Below are 10,718 nucleotides of genomic sequence, written 5' to 3' on the forward strand. Positions count from 1 at the left end.
GGAAAATCTACTATTGTGACGTGTATAACAGTAGTGTAACGTAATGATATGCAGTGTGTTAATGATAATCTGTGACACCTCATATGATTATTGTAGTGGAGTGAGGAAAAGATATGCATGTAATTAAGCAAGGTTTGCCATAGGAACACATATGTAATAATAAGCATATGTAATTTAATGTAGTTAATGTAGTATAAAGTCATGCAATGCAATGATAATGTAAAAATAAGCTGTAACATATGATTTGTTTTTGTATTTATCTAGCTCCTCCTGGGATTCTTTGTTTGCTGGGCCTTGCAGGAGTTACATAAATTGGTGTCCTTGGTGAAGGGCGTGGATGGCCTGAACGACGCCGTCCGTAATTTCTGCTGCCCTCTGAGCCTTGTGCTACCAACTACTTCCGTCACACTCATAACTTAAGCCATACTAGAATAAATAATTATATAAATAAAATAGATAAATACATAAAAAAGTCATAATTGGGTTTTCCTTCAGTTCTATGCACCGTATTACGTAAGAAAACTCAGGATCCCATCACCTTTAGGACTGTGAGGGTCCTTTATTCCTGGCAGTCCTTTCTACCTCGTGGACAAACACCAGACCCCAAACAACAGTCCCCGCGCGGCTTTGCTGCTTTTCAACCTCACGCACACCTGAGTAACTTTTTCACCTTTTAGCCTGTGTTCCCTGAGCCAATGGGGCCGCGCGTGACGCACCTCCACCACCTCCTCCTGACCACCTCTGCCTCGCCAAGGAAGCTCCGCCCATCTCGTCCAGACCACGACTTTATTGGCTGTGTGTCCAGGTGTATATATATAGGAAGCCACGCCGGCCGGCCCATCACTCCCGCTGGCTCGGTGTTATCTTGTGGAAAGAGGAGTATCATTCGCTATGTGAGTACCTGTGTTGAGCTGAGAGGCGCCGGTGACGAGGGACCAAGGGAGAGGATAGATTTAGCCACGTGTCTGTTGAATTTACCGCCTTGTATGTCTCTCCGCATTAGGGATTCGTAAGGGCATCCCACGTAGCCTTGAGATACTGTAGGAAGATATGATATTTTGAATTTCTTGACCTGCATGTCTTACCGTAAGGTTTAGTAGTCTATATTTTCACACACTCCATCAGTTTATTCCTGTCTCTCGGTTTTTATCCCACAATCTCTCAGCCTACATCTCATCCTGTATTGGCTTGCATGACAGTCTCTCAGCCTACATCCAACCCTGTATTAGTTTACATGTCAATCTCTCAGTCTACATCCCACCCTGTATTAGCTTGCATGACAGTCTCTCTGTCTGTATGTCACAAAGTCTCAGTTTATATCCCAGTTCATCAGCCTACAGTTCAGCAGTACATACAGTAGTAGTCCAGTCTCTCAGCCTATACCCAAAGCCTCTCAGCTTAAATGCCAGAGTCTCTTCGTCTCATTTCTAGTTCATGTTAATCCAGTTACAAGCTGCATCATAACCTCCACCACTTTTCATTCGTTAACCCTTTCACTGCAACAAGCAATTCACAGCATTAAGGATAGCAGAAATCTTGACAAACACTAACAAGAGAGAGAGAGAGAGAGAGAGAGAGAGAGAGAGAGAGAGAGAGAGAGAGAGAGAGAGAGAGAGAGAGAGAGAGAGAGAGAGAGAGAGAGAGAGAGAGAGAGAGAGAAAGGGGGCCAATTAAAGAATATATCATCCAGTCTCTAGCCAGTGTGATGCTTAGAGGTGGCCAAGGAATAATAGGAAATGTTTCAGAATGGTTTGTGATTAGGGAAGTACGTGTCATTAAAGAGTTCAGTCTCCGCTGGTACAAAGGGTGCATGAGTTTATCACTTTTACTTTTTACAGTGGCACTTTCTCCACAACCTGTTCACCGCGCTGCCTGCATTTTTCGCACGGCTCTTTACCTCCGCTGCTGTAGTTACATAATGGACCTCTCGAACACGTAACATGACCGTCACACATCGCTGATACTCCTACACATTTCAGCGTTTTACCTTACTTGTATCAGGCTCTAAAGTCACTAGAGTTTACAAAGGCGTTTTCATAATTCTGCTAATGTTTTAACAAGGATTATCTACTATCAAGGAGAAAACTCGACACTTAGCAGGATATTCCTACACCTCCCGGCTTTAATCTTCACTACTTTTATTAGTCTCCTCAGTCATTCGAGTTTACAAAGGTGTTTTCATGATTCTGCTGATGATTCAACGAGGATTATTATTCATCAAAGAGGAAAATACATGAGAACTCGACGTATCATCTCTGTGGCCTTTGAAATTAATCCTAATGAGAGCTTAATAACTATAACCCAACGCATATCTTGTAAGTGAATGATGAACCGCTGATCACGGTTGAGGTTTTCTAAGAGGTCCCCATGTGGCGTCAATAGTACATACCTTCCCTGTGACCCCGAGCCATAACTAGGAGTAAGAGGCGCCCGGGGGGATCAGCAAGAGGAGTGACAGACAATTTTGAGAGATGAGTAATTCTTGTGGACTTGTGAATTAAGGGGTTGGTCCGGAGAAGACGCGGAAAAAATAGGTGTTGATGGTTATGACAGTTGTTGATGAAATGATACAGGGGTAACCTATTTTTGTTTCCCACCACTCACATCTCATCAATGTAAATTCACGGGGGAAAACTGGAAAGAAGTTTAGGTGTTGATGGCTATGACAGTTGGTGATAGAATGTCTGATAAAGCAGTAACCTATTCTAGTCTCCCACCACTCACTTCTCATCAGTGTAGTCAGGCGGAAAAATTAGGTATGTTGAACATCAAAGGAAATTTTACACTTAAAGAAAATGGGGAAAAGGAATGAAGATTTACTGTCATTACATAATCGCAACCAATTTTAACAACATCCCATAACTCAGTTTTCATCAATCAAAAAAACATCTTTCTCGAAGACCAGTGGGTGAAAAGGGAAACGAGAAAGAAAACGGAGGAGAGGACGTAAGGAAGGAGGTGTCGCTGTTCACGTCGATTTAGTTCAACAGTTTTAGTAGTTTGAGAGAAAAGATACATAAATGGAGGTACAAGAAAAAACAGGGAGGCGGGGAGGATGGGGGGCAGATGCAGGGGCAGGAAATAATAGAAACGTAGTTGTGTATAAAGAAGTAGGGCGCATTCTTCAGTCATAACCCGCTCCACCACTCCACTCCACCACCCCACCACTCCAACACTGGACACGTGAACTGGGGAGGGAGGTGGATATGTCACACTTATTGGTGGAGGAATAAGGAGTTTTTGTGGAGTTTTTGCCCGGAGAAAGTATGAGGAAGGGGAAGGAATGGAGGGAAGGGAGGAAGGGAAGGGAAGGAGGTGGTGGTGGTGATGTCATATTATCATTAAGTGCTTGGTGTGTGTTGGCAGGCGAGCAAGTGAGCAGGGAACAGCAGCAGCACCACCAGCACCATCAGCAGGGCATTTAGCTTGCAGAGTGAAAGGGGTTCCTCACCCTGACCTGCTGGATACACACACACACACACACACACACACACACACACACACACACACATACACATACACTCGCAATGACTAACTTTCTACCACTTCTTGCTTTCAACAGCCAACACTTCAGCTTATTCACCAGATCTTACATAAGTTCTTCCCTCACTCATTTGGTGTTTGCTTCCACTTCACACTTAACCTCTTTCCTCCACTTCACTCTGCTCACTTTCATTCCCACTCTCCCCCAGGTTTCCTTCTCGCTCCGTTTCTTCTCGTATGCTAATATTCTAAGCGCGTTTTGCCTCAGTTGTCAGGTTGCTTCTGTTGTTTCTTTAAGGCACCCATTGCATTTCCGTTCTCTCTCTCTCTCTCTCTCTCTCTCTCTCTCTCTCTCTCTCTCTCTCTCTCTCTCTCTCTCTGGCAAATAATACACATGATACACATTTTCTTTTCCCTTCCCGTCATGTGCACTGTCGCGAGACCTACACACACACACACACACACACACACACACACACACACACACACACACACACTCACAATTACCGCTAAATCCAGACATGCAGTAACCCAACCACTTCTCGTGTCTGTGACCTTGATTCTAAATTTCTCCGGTATTTGCAATCACCGCCCTGACTATCACTGCTACTTGCTTGCTTCATTATAGATGATACTACGTAGGGTGAGATTTCTGTTTTCTCTTTCGCTCTCCTTTTTTTTTTTTTTCGTCTAAAACTCTTACTTCATCTCTGTCAACGAGTATTTATTTTTACACGTGAAAACTACCTGAAGTCCTTGGCAGCACTTTGCGGTTTATGCAATTCCTGTAAGAAAAGAAGAAGAAAAGAAGAGAAAAAAAATCCACTGGGAAGACTTCATATTTTTCTTCTGTCTTCTCTTATAACAGGAGACTTCTTTACTTAGTCCTTTCACTGCCACACTCCCCACAACACCCTACTACTGTTCAGACGCTTATCTTTTGCATTACAGTCCTCTCTTTCATAGTTACCTAGCAGATAATATAATAAAATATTAGAGAAAATAAAATAGAATATTAGACTCTTATTCTTTGTAAAATAGTTTTCTCTTTCATAGTTATTCAGCAAAGAAATGATGAAATCAATTCTCTGTTCTCTTTTTGTTTTCGTCGACGCAAACAGTTTTCTGCAGTGTTTCGAATGTTGACAAAGAAGACCCAATAAGCACATACATTTTTTTTTAGACTCTTATCTTTTGTACTACAGTCTTTTCTTTAATAGTTATCCAGCATAGAAAAGACGAAATCAACTCTGTTCTCTTTTTTCTGTGTCGATGCAAACAATTTTCTACGGTGCTTCGAATGTTGACAAAAGAAGACTCCATAACCCTTTACAGCTTTCGAGACACGTATTTCTTGTACTGTGGTCTTCTTTTTAATAGATATCTGCCATAGAAAAGATTAAATCAACTTTCTATTCTCTCTTTCCTGTGTCGATGCAAAAGAATGGACTGATTTCATGTCGTGTAGAAATTATGTAAGAAATACAGTAGATACTAGTAAGCACTGACACTGAATTTTCTACAGTGCTCTGAAAATTGACAAATGAAGGTTGTATCAGTGAAAGTATCAAGATGTGTCACCTGAGGAACTAGTCTTCCTTCTCATCCAGTAGCATTTAACCGTGTCTTGCCTGGCAGTGTGAGATGAAGACAATACTCATCATTTTAACTTAGTCTTGAAAATATAAGAACATAACAAAGCAAAGGAAGCTGCAAGGAGACATCAGGCCTACACGTGACGGTCCCTGTATAAAACATGCATACCTGTTTCCACTTTTCATCCCCATCCATAAATTTGCCTAATCAAGAGAAAATGTAAGTCATAAACCTTTGCCCTCACGGCACATCTTAAACCTTTTTTTCTTTTTTTTTTTTCTCTTCGTAATGTTATTAGTTCTATTTAATTTTGTCTTCACTTTATCATATGAGGTAAACTAGTACTCAGTTTTATCTTCCTTTTCAATACGTAGTTACTTTATTAAGTTTCCTCTTTTAATTTTACCTTTACTTGTTCGTATGAGGCTAAGCCAATACCTATAATTTTTTATTTGCCTTCATCTTGTCATATGAGGTAAGTTACTGATTTCTATCTACTTATTTTGCCTTTAATTTATTACATGAGATAAGTTACTAGTTTTATTTGTTTATTTTTTCCTTTAACGTACCATGTGGGGTAAGTCAGTAGTCAATTTCATAATCATCTGCAATACTTATTGTCAATTTTATTAATTTCTCAATTATCTTTTTTTTTTTTTTTTTTTTTTTTTTGTATCTCCACCTTCTCGTGTAAGTCAATACTCATAATCTCATCCTGACCTGTAATCTCAATTTTCCTTTCACTCGGATCCCGCCGCAGCAGCCAGGCAGCCTTGAGCCGCCTGCCTGCTGGTGCTGCTTGTATCAGGCCGCTGCCTCTCATGACCAGTCTCTCTTTTAACCCGCTGACCGCCACTCACACGTTACTGTGACGTCTTGCTGCGGTAGCTAATGAGCACTTGGGCACAAGTAAACTCCTTTATTAACAGAACAAAACTTGAACCACTCATTAAAGTTACTTCACAGGAGTAACACCAGACGGCTTCCCTCAGTAGATACATTACTACAGCCATTGAATATTTGAGCTACACATTCACTCCTATTCAGTTACGTCTCGAGATTACAAACTATATCGGACTTTCATTTCAAACCCAACGTAACGTAACCTAACCTAAGACAAGACAACACCTCATTTAACCTAACCTAACCTAATATAAGACACTCAATTTATTAAACAAAAGAACACAAGAACACGATCTACACGTGGCAGTCCATGTATATAACACCCACACCTATATCCACCTCTCATCCCTATCCATAAAATCCATCTTTTACACCTTCCTGTTGACTGCAAGACGAGAAGCAAGACGCTAATAACATTCCCTTGATCATTAGAAATTTTAAGAAACTACAACTGGGATTCAAGTGGCAAGACTCTGACCTAATTGATTCACACCCCAATGAGCAGTTCGAGAGGATCGTCATGCTTCAAACGGTGCTTCATATCGAGAGCTTCACGACGGAGGTTTAAGATGCGTGTAGGTGTTTGGCTTAACACCTACACCTACCTGCCGGGGTGTACTAGTGGTGGGTGGGATGATGGTGATGAGGGTGTGAGGGAGAGGGGGATGAGGAGTGCAGGAAATTCAGGGATATATTATTTGACATTTTTAACTGATAGATCTCTCTCTCTCTCTCTCTCTCTCTCTCTCTCTCTCTCTCTCTCTCTCTCTCTCTCTCTCTCTCTCTCTCTTGTAGTTTCTTTAGCTTGACCTGCGTACAGTAATAAGTTCACAATGACCAGCGGCTGCACCTTTACTGAACTATAGTGGTCAGGTGCGATAATTCGTATTGTAACTTTCTTTTGTTCTCTCTCTCTATCGTGCCATTTTCGGTGGGGAGGGAGATGTACTCAAATGTACTTGTTCTCCATTTTTACGTCCTCCTTCACACGTAAGAAATAAAAAAAAGAACAATGACCATGATTCAGTTTCTCAGGTGAGGTGCCGAAAGGTGCGCCGCCTCGGGAAGTGTACGTTCGTATATACAGGTTCACTTTCGCTGACTCTTGTTTTCGTCCCTGAGCTGCAAGCACCGTAAGCCGAACGGACGAACGTACGTGCATTGACCCGAGCTGTGAGGTAACGGTTGCTTGAAGTTGTCAGACGGAGCGCACCTCAGTCTGTGTGTTCAAGCGCTTTGGTTTCTCAGAGGAACAGCTTTTCAAAGGCCACGGAGATGATTAACCAAGTTCTCAAGGATACTTTTCCTATCAATAAGCTCCTAATGACACAGTGACACATAAGGACGTAGGGAAATAAGGGAAGGTGCAAGAAGCCATCAGCCCTTGACATGCAGTCCCTGTAAACTATTTAACTTTTACTGTACGGAAATGAAACTGCAGGAACAAAAAGATTTGCATTACTCCCTCACTGCCTTTGCTGTGCGTGGTGCCTTTGGAAAACATGCTCTGACCTTTCTTTAGGTAACTTGATTAAGCTCAAGGTAAAACCACGGCAGACAAAGAATTAAAAATGAAGAATCCTTGTTAAATTTCTACTAGAATCATGGAAATACACTTGAAATTCGCAATGGCTACTAGAAGGTGTTAAAGTAGTTGAGGTAAGACGCTCAGATCCTTGTAACATTACTACTAGAATCATGAAGACACCCTTGAACATCTAATCAAAAACTCCACTATTAGAATCATGAAAACTCGCCTATAAACTCTAACGTTCACTAGAGATAGGGTAAGTGGTTGAGATAGAATATAGATATCCTTATAACATTACTACTAGAATCATGAAAACACCTTTGAAAACTCCAGTAAGTACACTAGAGATTGTTAGAGTGGTTGATGTTAGATGCTGAAACGTAGGAGGATGCCGTGCGTATGTATGTGTACATAGACGTAAATTTTCTTGGTGTTTTCTTGCTCTCCAAATGTTGTCAACGCTGGTTCTTATTCCGCGAAGACCCCCAAGAAATAATGGGAACGAAGGGAAAATTCATCGATGACTAAAGAAAAAGGAAGAGTTTATCGGTAACTGAAGAAAAAGTGATATCTAGTAAGAAGAGAGAGAGAGAGAGAGAGAGAGAGAGAGAGAGAGAGAGAGAGAGAGAGAGAGAGAGAGAGAGAGAGAGAGAGAGAGAGAGAGAGAGAGAGAGAGAGAGAGAGAGAGAGAGAGTAGGACAAGAGTAGGACACAATCACTAAAAAAAACTGTGTAGGAAAAGAATGGCAGCAAGCTTTCATCCACGAGGTAAAAAAAGAAAAAAAAAAAAAACACGTTTCTTGAGTACCAGTGAATGAAAGGGAGCAGAAGAAAACGGAGGAGAGGACATAAACAAACACCCTCTCTATCTATTTCTGTTTCTTCCAGCAGGATGGGCATGAAGGAAGTGGTGACAGTGCTGCTGGTGGCTCTGATGGTGGCGAGAGCTGCTGGTCAGTTCAGCCAGGGATCGATCCAGGGCGCTCTCAATGCCGGCACGGACGAGAGTGACAAGATTTTGCAGGATGTCTTATCGGACACCAAAATCTCGGGCTTCGTCGACTGTATGCTGAGTCCTTGGAACGATATTTGCGGCGAGCGAGCTCCTGTAATGTCCAGTAAGTGATGGGTTAGGTTAAGTCAGGCGTCGAATTCTTTCGTGTCCATGAGTTAAACAATCTTTACACTGGAGCTAGATAGACTTTAAATAGAAAAATATTTTACTGATCACACGGGAGTCAGGCAGTCTGAACATGGGAACTGGACAGTCTAGGAGATGAGCAGTCTATAGTCTATACTCCGGAGCAAGCTGGAATTTCGTGTTAAAAAAGAGTTCTGGTATTTTTTTACATAAGTAAGAAGCAAATGTTATCGCTGGATATCATGTAGTAGTGGACGTTTTCAGAGTAGTCATGGTAAAGAAATAGTGAATGGTATATGAAACTTAATTATCGCTTAAAAAAAAAAATAACAATAATGATTTTCGCTTCTCTTCACCAGTTCTCTGTTGTCCTCGACTGGTAGGGCTTCTAAAGGTTAATAAAAATAGACTGACCCAAATTTAAGATACAGGTTCCAGAGGCATCACTGAGAGCAAAGGAAGTGATATGTGAACTGTAGTGTCCTATTTTTGCTCAGTGAGATGAGGTTTCTGATATGAGATGCCATCATTTGCATTCAGTGTTAACCTAAGTAAGCGTGAGGTGCTCAATGGAGGGAGTGAGGAGGGATGAGGGGGCAGCGTAGCACACGAACAGAGCAACACAAGGCCATGTATCTTATTGTCTTGTTTGTGTTTGTGGCTTCTTTAGTCCGCCATGCTTTAGGTTGATTTGTTGTCGCTTTCTTCCTTCACTTTCTTTCTCTCTACTTTTCTCTTCTCTACTTTTCTTCATTTCCATTCCCTTTTATTTTTCGGATCTTCCATCTCAACTTCTCTCCCGTCTCTTTTATCTTATTTTTTTATATTTATTTATCTATTTATTTATTTATTTATTAATTTATTTATTTATCTATTTATTATTATTTTTTATTCTATCTATTTTTTATCCTTGTCTTACTCTTCGTCTTCCGTCTCAACTTTTTCCTTCTCGTGCCTCTCCTCCTCCCCTGTTGACCAGTCTCCTCTCCCTCCGCCAGTCATGATCAAGTTCGCCCTGCGCAACAATCTGCAGTGCAAGGACTGCTCTGACAGAGTCTTCCAGCAGATGAAATTCATCGAGAACCGCCTCAGGTCCCACCCCGACCAGTGCGTCAGGCTGCTCCATGGAGTCGGTTACAAGGAATTAGCGAAGTCAGTGTGTCTAGATCCCCGACCATGAAGCAAACTAAAGCTGCTAAAGAGAATGGTATGATACTTAAATCGGCGTCATTCTCTTAAATTAAAACAAAACACAACATTTTTATAGTTATTACCAAATAGAGGAAGAAAAGAACAAAAAATAAAAATTGGTGTAGGATGACCTTACTTCACGCTCAGTACACGGATCATTATTTTTGCCAAGAGAAAGGAAGAGCGAAAGTTACAGAAAACGTGGAGTTGCATGCTTTGAATGATCAAACAAATGTACTGGAATAAAGAAGTAAAAGTGTGTTACGTTTTCCTTTTCCTTGCTATGAGACTGCCACCCAACACCACAACGCCAGTGTTTCTCGCAGTGGTAATGAAATTATGATAATAATGATAATAATACGAAATGAGCAGGGCATTTCCTAACATCAAGTTGCTGTCGATCTATGCTTCCAAAGGACACATATAATTAGTCCAATGGAAAAAATACATTACTGTCGATCCCGCCAATCTAGCCTTCAAATTTTGAATAATCCTTTTCATAACATTCTCTTTAGTGACTGGCACTCTCAGTGAACATTTTTTACGCGTTTTGTTGCCTTGACCAGAGCTCTTGTTACTTAAAAAAAGGAAAAAAAAATGTCATTCCCCCAGTCAGTGCTTTGCCATCAGTGCTTTCAATGTGATGTAAGATGCGGCACTTCCATAACGCCGTGCCAAGAGTGCTGATGGCGTGCTGAGGATGTCACCAACCCACGCCTCCCTGCTGCCTAGGATGCCTGGCTTGTCTTATTTTCATTAATCATAATCAAACACTGGTGCGGGGGCCTGTTGTCATGCAAGGTCTACCTCCTGACGAAGGGCGTCCTTGGAGGAAAAGAGATATATCTTGACACGCAATGGGGGAGGCTTTGC

The 10,718-nt window shown here is 41.5% G+C and overlaps 1 protein-coding gene and 1 long non-coding RNA gene across 3 annotated transcripts in view; one reads left to right on the top strand and one right to left on the bottom strand.

Moving 5' to 3' along the window:
• The window catches only part of LOC135111730 (uncharacterized), a 15,961-nt gene extending 8,718 nt beyond the window's left edge, over positions 1 to 7,243 (bottom strand). The window contains exon 1 of the long non-coding RNA XR_010273891.1: positions 902 to 7,243. This is a non-coding gene — a long non-coding RNA (uncharacterized LOC135111730). The remainder of the gene's footprint in view (positions 1 to 901) is intronic.
• On the top strand, positions 759 to 10,104 carry LOC135111729 (uncharacterized). 2 transcript variants are annotated; one of them, XM_064025392.1, is made up of 3 exons: positions 759 to 893; positions 8,405 to 8,631; positions 9,653 to 10,104. In XM_064025392.1, coding segments are annotated over exons 1-3 (411 nt in total). In that variant the 5' UTR covers positions 759 to 891; the 3' UTR covers positions 9,835 to 10,104. The 2 variants fall into 2 exon arrangements, with proteins under 2 accessions (XP_063881462.1, XP_063881463.1); XM_064025393.1 differs by having other exon boundaries at positions 762 to 893; positions 8,402 to 8,631.
• Positions 10,105 to 10,718: the final 614 nt, after the last annotated feature.

This window comes from Scylla paramamosain, chromosome 22 (genome assembly GCF_035594125.1).
Source record: "Scylla paramamosain isolate STU-SP2022 chromosome 22, ASM3559412v1, whole genome shotgun sequence".
In the NCBI taxonomy this organism is placed as follows: Eukaryota; Metazoa; Arthropoda; class Malacostraca; order Decapoda; family Portunidae; genus Scylla; species Scylla paramamosain.